This window comes from Salmo salar, chromosome ssa15, assembly GCF_905237065.1.
Source record: "Salmo salar chromosome ssa15, Ssal_v3.1, whole genome shotgun sequence".
In the NCBI taxonomy this organism is placed as follows: Eukaryota; Metazoa; Chordata; class Actinopteri; order Salmoniformes; family Salmonidae; genus Salmo; species Salmo salar.
This window is the reverse complement of record NC_059456.1, coordinates 55,332,034-55,348,886: the sequence shown is the minus strand read 5'-3', so window position 1 is coordinate 55,348,886 and position 16,853 is coordinate 55,332,034. Positions and strand designations below refer to the sequence as shown.

At 42.2% G+C, this 16,853-nt stretch overlaps 1 protein-coding gene across 1 annotated transcript in view; it reads right to left on the bottom strand.

Moving 5' to 3' along the window:
* LOC106571769 (major facilitator superfamily domain-containing protein 2B) overlaps positions 1 to 15,124 on the bottom strand; it is a 45,838-nt gene extending 30,714 nt beyond the window's left edge. Inside the window, exons 1-4 of the mRNA XM_014145222.2 lie at positions 15,012 to 15,124; positions 14,124 to 14,448; positions 9,307 to 9,432; positions 9,016 to 9,140 (exon numbers count right to left, since the gene is read on the bottom strand). Of these exons, the coding sequence (XP_014000697.1) occupies positions 9,016 to 9,140; positions 9,307 to 9,432; positions 14,124 to 14,210 (338 nt within the window). The 5' untranslated portion in view covers positions 14,211 to 14,448; positions 15,012 to 15,124. The remainder of the gene's footprint in view (positions 1 to 9,015; positions 9,141 to 9,306; positions 9,433 to 14,123; positions 14,449 to 15,011) is intronic.
* Positions 15,125 to 16,853: the final 1,729 nt, after the last annotated feature.

The following is a 16,853-nucleotide window of genomic DNA, read 5'->3' as shown; positions in this document are numbered from 1 at the left end:
CATGCTGTGGGGATGTTTTTCCGTTATCCGTTCTGAGTTGGTGTGGCGGTGTAACCGTGTAGGTTCCGTCCCTCTCTTCGCCCCAACCTGGGCTCGAACCAGGGACCCTTGCACACATCAACAACTGACACCCCACGAAGCATCGTTACCCATCGCGCCACAAAAGCCGCGGCCCTTGCAACGCAAGGGGCAACCCTACTTCAAGTCTCAGAGCGAGTGACGTCACCGATTGAAACGCTATTAGCGCGCACCACCGCTAACTAACTAGCCATTTCACATCGGTTACACTCACCCCCCCCTTTGACCTCCTCCTTTTCCGCAGCAACCAATGATCCGGGTCACGGCACCAATGTAACCGTGTAGGTTCCGTCCCTCTCTTCGCCCCAACCTGGGCTCGAACCAGGGACCCTTGCACACATCAACAACTGACACCCCATGAAGCATCGTTACCCATCGCGCCACAAAAGCCGCGGCCCTTGCAACGCAAGGGGCAACCCTACTTCAAGTCTCAGAGCGAGTGACGTCACCGATTGAAACGCTATTAGCGCGCACCACCGCTAACTAACTAGCCATTTCACATCGGTTACAGCGGCACAGTGGGAGAACAGGAAGATGCACTATGCCACAGGATCGCTAACCCGGATGATCATGAGCTTACACACACACACACACACACACACACACACACACAGGCATCTCAGGACAGAATAATTATTTTGCATTGTGCAGTTTGGAGGATGTGGGGAGCTGTGTTGTCTATGTGTAATTCATCCATACAAGTGGTACATACTGTATCATTATGGGCTAAGGAAACCGCTGTGTGTTTCACTGTGGAGAGAGAGGGAGAGACCGAGAGAGAGAGAGAGAGAGAGAGAGTGGGGAGGTTGTGGACTAGTGCACTTTCCTCCAGTCATCAATGACTAGCTCATCTATAACCACTGAGTTATACACGAATAGGCTCTAATTCTTTCCCACTAAAGCAACATAGACTAGGAGCCGAAGACAGACACCCAAAAAACTAAGCTATATCTTAGGTTAATCTGATAACATCTACTGAGTATCTGTACATCATAGAGTTCACACTTAGGAAAACATCCTTATCATAAAGACTCAAGTCCAACCACTGCTCTGCAGCTGTAGTGTCAACTAAGTACATATAGTTAACACAACTAAGCACGTTTTTGCTAGCTCAACCACATCCTCTACGCACCACTCTAAAATAGCCACAATCGTGTTGTTTTGGTGACGACGCCAAAACGTTTCCACAATGGACCTGAACTCTAACCTTTGACCTGATAGGACCCCAAGGTGTTTGACCCCCATCCACATACTAAACCCTACACCCTCTGCTCCAGTTGCCCTCACTCCAGACCTGTCCTGCCCTAGAATTCAGTTCAACTAATAATAGATAGAAAGTTAATTGCATGGATTTTTTTCCTATTAATAATGTAAAATTAGCAGCTGTACAGAAAGACTCATGTGAAGGCCAAATTACAGAGGAGGAACTTATTGATCCAATTAAAGCCTTTAAGTCTGGGAAAACTCCAGGGCTGGATGGCATACCAGTTGAGGTATATCAAACCTTTTTGATGTACTCAGAGGACCGTTATAAGCATGTTTTAACCAAGGTCTGATTTCATTATTACTGAAACAGGACACAAGTGGTAAATATATATAAGATCCAGTTCATTTAAAAAATTGGAGACCCCTTACACTTCAGTGTTGTGATTGTGATGCAAACATTCTAGCAAAATGCATAGCGCATAGAATTAGAAAGGTATTGTTATCCATCCTTTTTTTTACATGGACGATACATTGGAGATAATATAAGACAAGTACTGGAAACAATAGAACAATATGAAAAATCTGAGCAGCTAGACATTGAAAAGGATTTTGAAAAAGTACAACTGGAATTTATATATAAATGCCTGGAATATTTCAATTTTGGAGAATCTCTTATACAATGGGTTAAAGTTATGTATAGTAACCCTAGGTGTAAAATAGTAAATAATGGCTACTTCTCAGAAAGTATTAAACTATCAAGAGGAGTTAAACACGGTTGTCCGCTATTGGCATATTATTTATTATGGCCATCGATATGTTAGCTATTAAAATCAGATCCAACAATAATATCAAGGGGCTGGAAATCCAGGGCCTAAAAACAAAGGTGTCACTGTATGCTGATTATTCATTTAAATGCACAATTTGGATCCCTCCACAGCCTCATAGAGGATCTAGATACTTTTTCTAACCTCTCTGGATTGAAGCCAAATTATGATTACGTATTGGATCACTAAAAAATACGACTTTTACATTAACATGTAGTTTACCAATAAAATGGTTTGACGGTGATGTGGACATACTCGGTATTCATATCCCAAAAGAAAGAAATTATCTCACTACAATACATTTTTATAGAAAGTTACCATGGAAAGGAAAATATCTGTCTATTTGTGTAAAAATCACACTGATTTACTCTTTAGTCATATCCCAGATTACCTATTTGCTTGTGGTTTTGCCTACACCTAGCGACCTGTTTTTTAAATTATATGAGCAAACAATATCCCATTTTATTTGGAATGGCAAGCCAGACAAAATTAAACGGGCATATTTATATAATGAATATGAACTCGGAGGGCAGAAATGATTTAAAATGAATGCATTAGACCTCTCACTAAAGGCTTCAGTCATACAAAAGTTATACTTAAATCCAAACTGGTTCTCTAACAGATTAGTAACAATGTCTCATCCCATGTTCAAGAATGGCCTTTTCCCCTTTATTCAGATTACAATCTCTCACTTTCGGTTGTTTGAAAATGAAATAATCTTTAAAATATCGCTATTTTTAAAACAAGCCAGAGAAAGTTGGTTGCAATTTCAGTTTAATCGACCAGAAAAGACAGAACAACTAATCCAAAAAATATTATGGCTAAACTGAAATATACTAATTGTTTAAAAATATATATATATTTGGAAAAAATATTTTAAAAAGGTAAAGCATTGTAAATGATATCATAAATAAGACTGGTGGAGTTATGTCCCACATGCAGCTAACAAAAATATATGGAAATGTCTGCTCTACCCAAAATTACAACCAACTAATTGCAGCATTACTGCAAAAATGGAAGAAGCAAGTGGAGGGGGAGTAAGGTCTGTCGGCCCGGCATTAAAGACCAAAATTGGTTAAAGAAAATTTTGATAAAGACAAAAGTATAGCAGTTTCATTTAAGGACCAAAAAATTGACAGCTGTGCCATACAGAACGCAAAATAGTTGGGAAGAGATTTTTGATGTACCGATTCCAAAGCACAAATTATGCTGGATTCAAAACATAGAATTTAAAAATGTAACTTATTATATGGCTGAAGAATTGCAACATTTACGTGGAGCTAACTCTGCAAATACCTCTGCTGGGTGATTTGAAAAGTCATAGTCAATCAATCAATAATATAATAATAATTTTAGCAAAAAAATGTATCTTTAATTTACAATCTGTAGAAAATATGAGAATAAAAAGGTTCAGAACTTTTGTGAAAAATCACAGCACAGTTGAAAATATATGGTAAATATAAATCAAAATGGATGGTGTTAAGAGATAGATGGGAGGGGTTTTGTGGGGCTGAAGGGTGGGACTAAAAACAACAAGATAACTCATGTAAAATATACTGTGTCATTAAATGTATATAGGTTCAGAACTTTTGTGAAACAGCACAGTTAAAAGTATATGGCAAATAGAAATCAAACTGGATGGTCTTCAGAGACAGATGGGAGGGGGTTGAGGGTAGCTGTAGGCTGGGATTAAAAACAAACAAAATATAACTATTGTAAAATACATTGTGCCTGTAAAATGTATATAGTATGTATAAGCTGGAAGTAGAAGCCCTAAGTGTTGTTGTCCTTTAGTTTACTCCAATTAGGGGAGGGGTGGTAGGGTTAGGGGAAAATAATAAAATAAAATATATATTTTAACTTTATTTTTACTATTTTCTACATTGTAGAAAATATTTATATCTGCATATTAAAGCTGATCTACCCCCCCAAAAAATAAAAATAAAAGAACAGATAGAAAGAGAAAGAGGGATTATAGAGAAAGCGAGAGATAGAGAACTGAGAGAAAGCAGGAGAACGAGGTAGAGAGGGGACAGAGAGAAAAAGAGAGAAAGAGGTAGAGAGAGGTAGAAAGTGGTGAGTTCTGGTACAGTCCAGCTCTCCCTGTGACACAGAGGCCTGTCCTTAGTGATTGTTCAGCCACACAAAGAGAGTGACAGGGCTGCCTAGCACTGGGGCTGGGGCTGGGGTTGGGCCTGCTGCTGTATAGGCTGGTCATGGGAGGGTTGAAAAGGCACAGTGACTGAATGGAACAGTTATAATGTTAGAATAGACTGTTAGAATGTTAGAATGTTCTGTAAAATGGCTCACAGGATGAGTAGTAAAATAATCCAATGGGAGTTTTTCGAAAAGGGAAGTAGGGCAAAACACATGCACCCAGGCAGACAGACACAGAGACTGAGACCAAAGCAAGGAAGGGAATTGAGCTCCATCACACTCTCAGAAATTGTGAGTGAAATGTCCCAGTTTTATCTAAACGTTCCTCTCTGTTGGCATGGCGGGCTCTAACATAACAAACACAGTAGTACCCAGGGGTACCAACCGGGCACGGCCATAAACTGCTCAGGACACACACACACAACCGGGCACAGCCCCGGTGTTCTGCCACAAACTGCTCAGGACATAGATACTGATCCCTTCCTGTCTGTCTGATGATGTCACAGCCCAGGTCCAGGGGACTTCCTGTCTGACAGTTAGAGGGGGTTTCCCTCAGGAGTTAACTAGAGGGAGGGTCTGGCTTTCTCACGGTGCTGATGATCATCATACACACACACACACACACACACACACACACACACACACACACACACACACACACACACACACACACACACACACACACACAACCGGGCAGAGCCACAGTGTTCTGCCACAAAATCACTCAGGACACACACACACACACATACACACATACAGTGGTAATCAAATCAGTAATGCTGTGATCTGGTCTCTCTCTAGCCTGTCAGCTTGTCAGTAATCTATGGCTTATAAAGCTTATACAGCACTACCTCAGTCACATCAGAATCAGCACTAAGTACTCAACCAGTACTTATTGTAAGTGAGTCGTGTGAAGCCAGTACGTTTACACAGCTTTGAGCTGACACACACACACACACACACACACACACACACACACACACACACACACACACACACACACACACACACACACACACACACACACACACACACACACACACACACACACACACACACACACACAAACACACTTTAGAGCTGACACCTAGGGTTACGGTTAAGTTTGATGTGGTGCTTTTGGTAAACACTCTCTGCAGGTCTACAGTTATAAGGATACAGCTGTGGATTACAAATATAAAATAAAAATGTATTCGTCACATGCACTGAATACAACAGGTATAGACTTAACCGTGAAATGCTTGCTAACGAGCCCTTCCCAACGATGCAGAGTTAAACAATAATATTTGTTTTTTAAATAGTAACACAAGAAGAATAAAATACATATACTGTGGCAAGAAAAAGTATGTGAACCCTTTGGATATGCCTGGATTTCTGCATAAATTGGTCATAAAATTTGATCTGATCTACATCTAGGTCACAACAATAGACAAACAGTCTGCTTAAACTAATAACACACAAACAATTATACATTCTCATGTCTTTATTGAACACACCGTGTAAACATTCACAGTGTAGGGTGGAGAAAGTATGTAAACCCTTGGATTTAATAACTGGTTGACCCTCCTTTGGCAGCAATAACCTCAACAAACGTTTTCTGTAGTTGCGGATCAGACCTGCACAACGGTCTGGAGAAATTTAGGACCATTCCTCTTTACAAAACTGTTTCAGTTCAGCAATATTCTTGGGATGTCTGGTGTGAACCGCTCTCTTGAGGTCATGCCACAGCATCTCAATTGGGTTGAGGTCAGGACTGACTGGGCCACTCCAGAAGGCGTATTAGATAGATAGCCTTACATTCTCCTGCAAAATGTCTTGATAAACTTGGGAATTCATTTTTCCGTTGATGATAGCAAGCTGTCCAGGCCCTGAGGCAGCAAAGCAGCCCCAAACCATGATGCTCCCTCCACCATACTTTACAGTTGGGATGAGGTTTTGATGTTGGTGTGCTGTGCCTTTTTTTCTCCACACATAGTGTTGTGTGTTCCTTCCAAACAACTCAACTGTAGTTTCATCTGTCCACAGAATATTTTGCCAGGAACATCCAGGTGCTATTTTGCAAACTTCAGACGTGCAGCAATGGGTTTTTTTTGGACAGCAGTGGCTTCTTCCGTGGTGTCCTCCCATGAACACCATTCTTGTTTAGTGTTTTACGTATCGTAGACTCGTCAACAGAGATGTTAGCATGTTCCAGAGATTTCTGTAAGTCTTTAGCTGACACTCTAGGATTCTTCTTAACCTCATTGAGCATTCTGCGCTGTGCTCTTGCAGTCATCTTTGCAGGACAGCCACTCCTAGGGAGAGTAGCAACAGTGCTGAACTTTCTCCATTTATAGACAATTTGTCTTACTATGGACTGATGAACATCAAGGCTTTTAGAGATACTTTTGTAACCCTTTCCACCCTTTCACATCAGGCAATGCTTCTTGTGAATAGTAAACTCAAATGTGGTGTTTTTTATAGGCAAGGCAGCTCTAATCAACATCTCCAATCTCGTCTCATTGATTGGACTCCAGGTTAGTTGACTCCTGACTCCAATTAGCTTTTGGAGAAGTCATTAGCCGAGGGGTTCACATACTTTTTCCAACCTACACTGTGAATGTTTAAATGATGTATTCAATATAGACAAGAAGAACACAATACTTTCTGTGTTATTAGTTTAAGCACACTATATTTGTCTATTGTTGTGACTTAGATGAAGATCAGATCAAATTTAATGACCAATTTATTCAGAAATCCAGGTATTTCCAAAGGGTTCAGATACTTTTTCTTGCCACTGTATATACAGGGAGTAACAGTACAGAGGCGATGTGCAGGGGTACGAGGTATTTGAGGTAGATATGTACATGAAGGCAGGGTGAAGTGATAGATAATAGATAATAATAAGAGTAAAAAGTGACTAGGCATCAGGATATATAATAATAAGAGTAAGAATAAAGAACAGAGTAGCAGCAGCATATGATGAGTGTGCAAGTGTGTGTGTGTGTGTGTGTGTGTGTGTGTGTGTGTGTGTGTGTGTGTGTATGTGTGTGTGTGTGTGTGTGTGTGTGTGTGTGTGTGTGTGTGTGTGTGTGTGTGTGTGTGTAGTGTCTGTGAATGTGTGTGGGTTGTGTGAGAGTGTCAGTGTAGTGTGTGTGAGTGTGTATGTAGTGTGTATTGTGAGTGTGCAAAGCCGGTGTAAGATAGGGTTAGTGCAGATAGTCTGGGTAACCATTAATTAACTATTAAGCAATCTTATGACTTGGGGGGTAGAAGCTGTTTCGGCGCCTGTTGGTCAGAGAGCCGATGCTCTGGTACTGTTTGCCGGAGGGTAGCAGAGTAAACAGTCTATGGCTTGGGTGCTGGAGTCTTTGGCAATTCTTTAGTCCTTCCTTTGACACTACCTGATATAGAGGTCATGGATGGCAGGGAGCTCGGCCCCAGTGATGTACTGAGCTGTCTGCACCACCCTCTGTAGCGTTTTGCAGTCGAGGGTGGTGCATTTGCCATACCAAGTGGTGATGCAGCCAGTCAAGATGCTCTCAATGGTGCAGCTGTAGAACGTTTTGAGGATCTGAGGGCCCATGCCAAATCTTTTCAACCTCCTGAGGGGGAAGAAGCGCTTTCATGCCCTCTTCACGACGGGTGTGTGTTGACCATGTAAAGTCCTTAGTGAAATGGATACCAAAGAACTTGAAGCTCTCGACCGGCTCCCCTACAGCCTTGTCGATATGGATGGGGGCGTGTGCTCCTCTCTTTCTACTGTAGTCCACAATCACGTCTTTGGTCTTACTTTGAGGAAAAGGTTGTTGTCATAGCACAACATTGCCAAGTTTATGACCTTCTACCTCAGTAGGCTGTCTCATTGCCGCAGATGAACAGCCCTACCACCGTCATGTCGTCAGCAGACTTGATGATGGTGTTGGAGTCGTGCGTGGCCACGCACTCGTGAGTGAACAGGGAGTACAGGGGGGGACTAAGCACACAACCTGAGGGACGGCGCGGCGGAGGGGTTGTTGCCTACCCTCACCACCTGGGGCCGTCCCGTCAGGAAGTCCAGGATCCAGTTACAGAGGGAGGTGTTCAGTCCTAGGGTCCCCAGCTTGGTGAGGAGCTTGGAGGGGACTATGATGCTGAAAGCTGAGCTGTAGTCTATGGACAGGATTCTCACATAGTTATTTCCCTTCTTGTCCAGGTGGGAGAGGGCAGTGTAAAGTGCAATTGAGATTGTATCCACTGTGGATCTGTTGGGCAGTATACGAATTGGAGTGGGTCCAGGATGTCTGGGATGGTGGTGTTGGTGTGTGTCATGACCAGCCTTTCAAAGCACTTCATTTCAGATGTGAGTGCTACATGGCTATAGTAATTTAGGCAGGTTACCTTGGAGCTCTCAGGAACAGGGACAATGGTGGTCTGTTTGAAACATGTTGGGATTACATACTGGGACGAGGAGAGATTGAAAATGTCAGTGAAGACACTTGCCAGCTGGTCTGGGCATGCATTGAGAATGTGCCCTGGTATTCCGTCTGGCCCGGCGGCCTTGCGAGTGTTAAAATGTTTAAAACTTTTACTCACATCGGCCACGGAGAAAAGCTTTAGTATAATTCAATAGAGTCCAAATGTGAAGCCTAGCATTTACAGCTAGCATTTCTCAGACTGCATATACACACTGAGATCTGTGGTCCTATGGAGCTGTGCTGCTGTTTTTTCCCTTGGGAAACCAGGTGTGTGCACTCTGTGCAATCAGTGATTGATGTGTGTATGGCCTCACCAGGGCATGAGTCTGCCTATCCTGGTCCACTTGCTCTTGGTGATGAAGAAGCCGACAACAGGGTCGGTCATGGCTCCCCATGCCTTCCCTATGAACAGAACCATGGAGGCCTGGAAAGGGTTGATCTGAGGAGGAGTTAACAGAGGAATGGAGTTAGAAGACACAGAGAGAAGGAAAAGGAGGGAAAGACGGAAAAAGAGGGAGAGAGAGGAAAAGAGAGTGAGAGAGAGAGAGCGAGAGAAAAAAAAATAGGAGGAGAAAAAGAGAGATAGACACACACAGATGTGTTACCTGGGCGACATCCAACAGGTAGATTTGGAGGAAGAATGCCGTAGCACTGCCGGCCACCTGATTGGGTGCTCCTCCGATGGCGAAACACAGTTTACTGCAGAAAGACAGCCTCTGGTCCAGCACAGTCTACAGACGGGCAGAAAAATATCAGAGAGTTACAAGTCAGTTAGGCCTATCACTCACACATTTCATGAAGTGCATTATCTGAGAAATAGTCAAATAAATTATATGCAAAGCCTATGAGATACAGTTGACTACTCTGCCTTTCTTTACCATGTAAAGACAATAATTATGTTCGTTAGCCATGGCTATGTAGCCTAAAGATTAGCCTCAGATAAGATACAAGCAGGAAACAAATCTGAAGGTGGAAGCTATCTTTGTGGATAAGGAATACAGATTTTGTAGCAGAATGAGTCTGTGACAGCAGGACGCTGGATTTATGACGTCCCAAAAAATTCAGAACCACAGAACTGGAGATAGAATTCCATCTTTAGAATTCTATTTTCAGAAATATATTGTCCACTGTGATGTCAGAGACATCACTGAGCGCCATTCAGATGACAGTCGATACAGAAGTATGACCTTATGTCATAGACCATGACTAACTTCCTTGTCCAAATAGTATATGAAATATATGTCCAAATATGAGTTGCAACATTGTTTAGCGAAGCACTATCCATGAGATAGAAGGGTAATACTTTATTTGGATAGTCCCAAGTAGATGGTTTGTAGATGTTCAGTAGATGTTTAATAACTGTCAACAACATTTCAACTAACTATCGACTAACCCTAACACTTATGATCAGGGGATGATCAGAGATGTTTCCATCCTTACACATGAAATAGCAGAAAAACCACCAGGTTCCTGGAATGCCCAATATTTACGACTGTTATGAACATCTCAGAGACAGACACGGAAACACACACGGCACCATCCAAAATAGAGCAGCTTCTGATTAAATGTCCTACCTTCTGTCTCTCTCTCTCTCTCTCTCTCTCTCTCTCTCTCTCTCTCTCTCTCTCTCTCTCTCTCTCTCTCTATATATATATATATATATATATATATATATATATATATACAGTATATATCTTTCTCTATCTCTCTCTCTCTCTCATATATATATATATATATATATACAGTATATATATATATATATATATATATATATATATATATATATATATATATATACAGTATATATAATATATATATATATATATATATATATATATATATATATATATATATATATATATATATATATATATATATAAACACAGTATATATATCTCTGTCTCTCTCTCTCTCAATTCAATTTCAATCTAAGGGCTTTATTGGCATGGAAAACATATGGTAACATTGCCAAAGCATGTGAAATAGAAAATAAACAAAAGTAAAATAAACAATAAAAACTTAACAGTAAACATTACACTCACAAAAGTTCCAAAAGAATAAAAACTTTTCAAATGTCATATCATGTCTATATACAGTGCTTTAATGATAGTGTTCTCTCTCTCTCTCTCTCTCCAACTCTCTCTCCTATATTTCTTTCTCATCTCTCCACTTTCTTTTTTCTCTTCCTTCATCTCTCTCCACACTCTCTCTAACCTTGGTTGTTTCCATACATTACAGTTATGGGCGGGTTACCTCGCCGGCCACAGCTATAGGCCTTTCAGGCTTTATGAAAGAAAGATATCACCAAAACAACTACAGACCAACCACAGAATCCAAAGCCCTTCAACACACTGTCATTATCTGGCTGACTTTATTTTATCTTCTTCTTTCTTCTCCTCAAGAAAACATTGATGGTTTCTAGAATGACAATTCTAGAAGGGGACTGTGTAATTATTTAAACACAGCAAGACAAGCGGGTTAGGAGTAAGGAAAGAGTAGGATGTGGATTAACTTCAAAACTCTCAGTCTCTACTTAGTCTCTACTCCCTCCACTCATTCTCACTGCAGTTAGCTCTAAACGGGAAGACAAGACAAGTCTTTGGTTCCTACGGAAAATACTGGTTAACTGACGAAGGGTCTTAATATCCCAATGGTCTGTGCCAGATCAGTGACGTCTTGGTTCAACATCAAGTGTATCTATGACTTTTACCCTCATCTGCAATACAGCTATGTAGTTGGACTCGCTGTCACTGTTTGTACCCGCATAACATACTCCACACTGAGGGGGTAAACTCAGAAAACAGAGCTACACTCTTGGGAAAAAGGGTTCCAAAAGGGTTCTGCGGCTGTCCCTATAGGATGACCCTTTTTGGTTCCAAGTAGAACCCTTTTATGTTCCAGGTAAAACTATTTAGGGTTCCATGTAGAACCCTCTGTGGAAAGGGTTCTACATGGAACGTAAAAGGTTTCTACCTGGAACCTAAAAGGGTTCTACCTGGAACCAACAGGGTTCTACCTGGAACCAAATGGGGTTCTTCAAAGGGTTCTCCAATGGGGACAGCCAAAGAACCCTTTTTGGTGCTAGCTAGCACCTTTTTTTCTAAGAGTGCACTGTAAAGGGGTCATATCGCTTTAGGCTCTCTCTTTGTACAAGAAGGTTAAATAGTCCACAGGTCATCAAACAAGGATTTATCTGTCTTAACTTCATACCAGATAGTCAGGGCCTGATAGTATTCATTAGTGGCGCTTGCCTAGCTCTACCTATACATACATAGACACAGAGAGAGAGGGTCTGACTACAGTCTTATTCACTGAGGTCTTATCACTGAAGACGTAAACAGGATATCCCTCCGCTGTCTGAACACACGTTATCTAGCTTCCTATAACCACACACACACACACACACACACACACACACACACACACACACACACACACACACACACACACACACACACACACACACACACACACACACACACACACACACACACACACACACACACACACACACACACACACACACACACACACACAAAAGTACCTCAGAGAGAACAGACCATCAGAAAACTGTGGCCCTGGGAAAATGGGGCAAATTCCCAAAGTAAATGACTTTGTTAATGATGATGAAGTGGGGAAAAAAGCGACTCTGGCTACGTGCCTTTATGTTTTTAAAGAGGATCTTAGTTATTAGCTGACTGTGACGCACACAGAGGATGAGTAGGGAATAGTGAATGTTTGATTGCTTTTCCCACTTCTGTCAGCATTCACAGATTGAGTGTGTGTACTGTATGCGTGTGATAGATAAAGCTGGTTGTATAAAGAAATAAAGCTGGTTTAAAGCTTTACATAAAGGTTTACAGGCAGTAGAATTTCCTCATACAATTTGACATTAGACTTAAAAGTCAGATTTTATGGTTTGTGTGTGTGTGTGTGTGTGTGTGTGTGTGTGTGTTGTGTGTGTGTGTGTGTGTGTGTGTGTGTGTGTGTAAGTGTGTGTGAAAGTGTGAAAGTGTGAAAGTGTGTGTGAAAGTGTTAGGATGGAACCAGAGTGTGAAATTCTGGCCTCTGTGATGCCAAGGGATTGGACACAGAGTTGGCATACAGAATTTAACTCACAAGGATTACAGCATGTAACATACTTATTCTGAAAGCACTTAAACACAGTAATGGAAAAGTCAAACTCCATCTCCTCTACTGTTTGGAGCTGTCAGCTGTGGTCTGGTGATTGACCACCAGGGGGCCTGGCAGGAAGCTGAAGGACTCACTGTGACAGGTGACTCATTAGGGCAGGGATCATCAACTCGAAATAATTACAAACCGCAAGAAGCCCAAACAGATATAATATTTGACTAAAACATAATCATTTCAAACCTTGCTTACATTTGTATTCGATTACATATCTCTCTATTATGTCTGGGAATACCTGGGAACAGATTTCGAAAATTATAATCACTTGGTGCTCATTTCCTGGTGTTTGTACAGTCTTTTATGTCCAACAATATGAAAAACACCCGTGGGCCGCCATTTGGGGAACCCTGCATTAGGGGCTTTAGTCTCCTATGTTTCAGCCTCTGCTTTAGCTGCTTTACCATGTATAATTCACCCAGGTCGCACACATATCGTTCGTAAGGGCCATGCTGTACACACACAGCTCCTCCACACTCACATGAACACACACACACAGCTCAAGGTCACGCTGCATCCATTCTTTCAGAAAAACGATGTGAATATTACATCACTTTTCTTCAATGGCTAATCACTGAATTAGGACAGCACACTGCGGAGCAATAAGAACAGCCAGACAATATGAATTCCCAGCAGTGAATAAGCTAGTGTGAATCTAAACATAGAAGACGATGTAGAGTACTTATTGTTGTCTGTATCAATGCACTGGAGGTATAATGAAACACAATAGGCTACATCTGCATTATAATGAACTAGTGGTATCGTAAAATAAAGGTTTGGCTCCTCGTCTGTCATTGCCTCGCGCCCCTGGGCATGTGTGCTGGAATACCATCAATAAGTAAGCATTCCATTTACTCACACGAGTACACGGCTTCACATATTTTCACTGGCACACACACACACACTGCATTTTTTCACAGGAATGTCTCTTTCTGACATTCAGGCAGTCTTACTGGTACCCAAAAGCACTCAGGGTGAGCTTACACCAATATCATCCATCCAACAGAGAGAGAAACGTCCTCTATGTCTGGTCCTAAGCTGTAAGTAGTATTATCACAATCCAACTGATGTTCAATGTAATTAACTAACTCCCTGCTCTCAATCTCTCAAATATCCAGGCATGGTATAACAGCATGACAGAAACCCAAACCAAAGGAACATGAATGTCCCTGAGATGTCAGTCCAGGGGTAAACTAACCAACTGATTCCCAAAATAAAAGCAGTTTTTCCTTACCTGGTGGGGGGGCTTGTTGAAAGCTGGCTCTGGGGGCTTGAAGAGTTTGCCTGCTGGGGTATGGGGTACCCTCTCTCCCTTCGCCATGGCTGGCTCCTGAGCGTGCCTGAGCGTTTGTATGTGAATGTGAGTGAATGTGTGTCTCTCTGAGTCTGAAAGTGTGTGTGTGTCTGTTGTGTGTCTGAGTGTGAGTATGTGTGTGTGTGAGACTCTAAGTGACGGCCGGGGATGAGCTGGAGTTCCTGTGTGTGTCGGGAGGACGTGAGGCTGCTCAATTCTGCTGCCACTCACACGCTGCCCTGTGTTCAGTGCTCAGGGGCTGGAACTGAGCCAGAGAGGGAAGGGCAGTTAGGCAGGCAGTTACAAAAAATTCTGTAAACACACACATAACCATCCCTTTCACACTCAGATCTCCCCTATTTTTCACCCTGATCTCTGTTTCACATGTATTTATGTCAGCCAGCAACACTGCATCACATTAATACATCTAATTAAGAGATGCGATGTCTCCATGTCTCATTATTAAAACAGGATAAAGAAAGCGCGACTCCCTATATTGGTAGGCAAAACACATGGAAATATGTTTGCAAATATTCTGTATTTTTGTTTATTACTGAGGCTATCTCAGAATCACAATCACCTTTATTCGCCAAACACATTTGCATGTACCAGGAATTTGACGTGGTGAAATGGTGCGGCCACAAACGGAATCTACAGAATCTAACTAACACATGTAACAAACAATAATGTCTTACTATATCATAGCAGTTTTGCCATAAGTGAACACATCCCTTACAACCTCAAATCTCTGTCATTGTCTCAAACACATCCCATGTAAACAATAAGCAAGAACACAATAATAGAAAGAGAAGTCCGTATTGGCTTTACCTGAGTGATGCTGAGACAAGAGAAGAGTAGAGGCACTCAGTGGATCGCAGGCTCAGAGAGATACAGGGAGAGAGTCGCACGCAGGCAGATTCCAGCAGTAGAGCAGAAGGAGACTGCGGTGTTTGACGGACAGTGCTGTTCCACTTCATTCATCGAGTCTCACAGCGGGACATGCACCTCCAGTGGTCAACAGTGGTAGCACAATCACTGGAGGTGATAATAACATTGACATTATAATCATTACAGGGTTATAATAACATACAGTACCACCTACTCATTCAAGGGTTTTTCTTTATTCTCAATATTTTCTACATTGTAGAATAATAATGAAGACATCAAAACTATGAAATAACACATATGGTATCATGTAGTAACCAATAAAGTGTTAAACAAATCAAAATATACTTTCTATTTTAGATTCTTCAAAGAAGACACCCTTTGCCTTGATGGCAGCTTTACACACTCTTGGCATTCTCTCAACCAGCTTCATGAGGTAGTCACCTGGAATGCTTTTTCAACAGTCTTGAAGGAGTTCCCACATAGTTCCCTCCTGTCTCAGCCTCCAGTTTTTACGCTGCAGTAGTTTGTGTCGGGGGGCTAGGATCAGTCTGTTATATCTGGAGTATTTCTCCAGTGTCCTGTATGCTCTCTCTAATTCTCTCGTTCTCTCTCTCAGGGGACCTGAGCCCTATGACCATGCCTCAGGACTACCTGGCATGATGACTCCTTGCTGTCCCCAGTCCACCTGCCGGGCTGCTGCTCTAGTTTCAACTGTTCTGCCTGCGGCTATGGAACCCTGACCTGTTCACCGGACGTGCTACCTGTCCCAGTCCTGCTGTTTTCAACTCTCTAGAGACAGCAGGAGAGGTAGAGATACTCTCAATGATCGGCTATGAAAAGCCAACTGACATTTACTCCTGATGTGCTGACCTGTTGCACCCTCGACAACTACTGTGATTATTATTATTTGACCATGCTGGTCATTTATGAACATTTGAACATCTTGGCCATGTTCTGTTATAATCTCCACCCGGCACAGCCAGAAGAGGACTGGCCACCCCTCATAGCCTGGTTCCTCTCTAGGTTTCTTCCTAGGTTTTGGCCTTCTAGGGAGTTTTTCCTAGCCACCGTGCTTCTACACCTGCATTGCTTGCTGTTTGGGGTTTTAGGCTGGGTTTCTGTACAGCACTTTGAGATATCAGCTGATGTAAGAAGGGCTATATAAATAAATTGGATTTGATATGCTGAGCACTTGTTGGCTGCTTTTCCTTCACTCTGCGGTCCAACTCATCCCAAACCATCTCAATTGGGTTGAGGTTGGGTGATTGTGAAGGCCAGGTCATCTGATGCGGCACTCCATCACTCTCCTTCTTGGTCAAATAGCCCTTACACAGCCTGGAGGTGTGTTTTGGGACATTGTCCTGTTGAAAAAAAAAAGATTGTCCCACTAAGCGCAAGCCAGATAGAATGGCGTATCGCTGTAGAATGCTGTGGCAGCCATGCTGGTTAATTAAGTGTGCCTTGAATTCTAAAAAAATCACTGACAGTGTCACCAGCAAAGTACTCCCACACCATCACACCTCCTCCTCCCTGCTTCGTGGTGGGAACCACACATGCGGAGATCATACGTTCACCTACTCTGCGTCTCACAAAGACACGGCAGGTTGGAACCAAAAATCTAAAGTTTGGACTCATAAGACTAATGGACAGATTTCCACCTGTCTAATGTCCATTGCTTGTGTTTCTGGCCCAAGCAAGTCTATTCCTCTTATTGGTGTCCTTTAGTAGTGTTTTCTTTGCAGCAATTCGACCATGAAGGCCTGATTCACGCAGCCTCCTCTG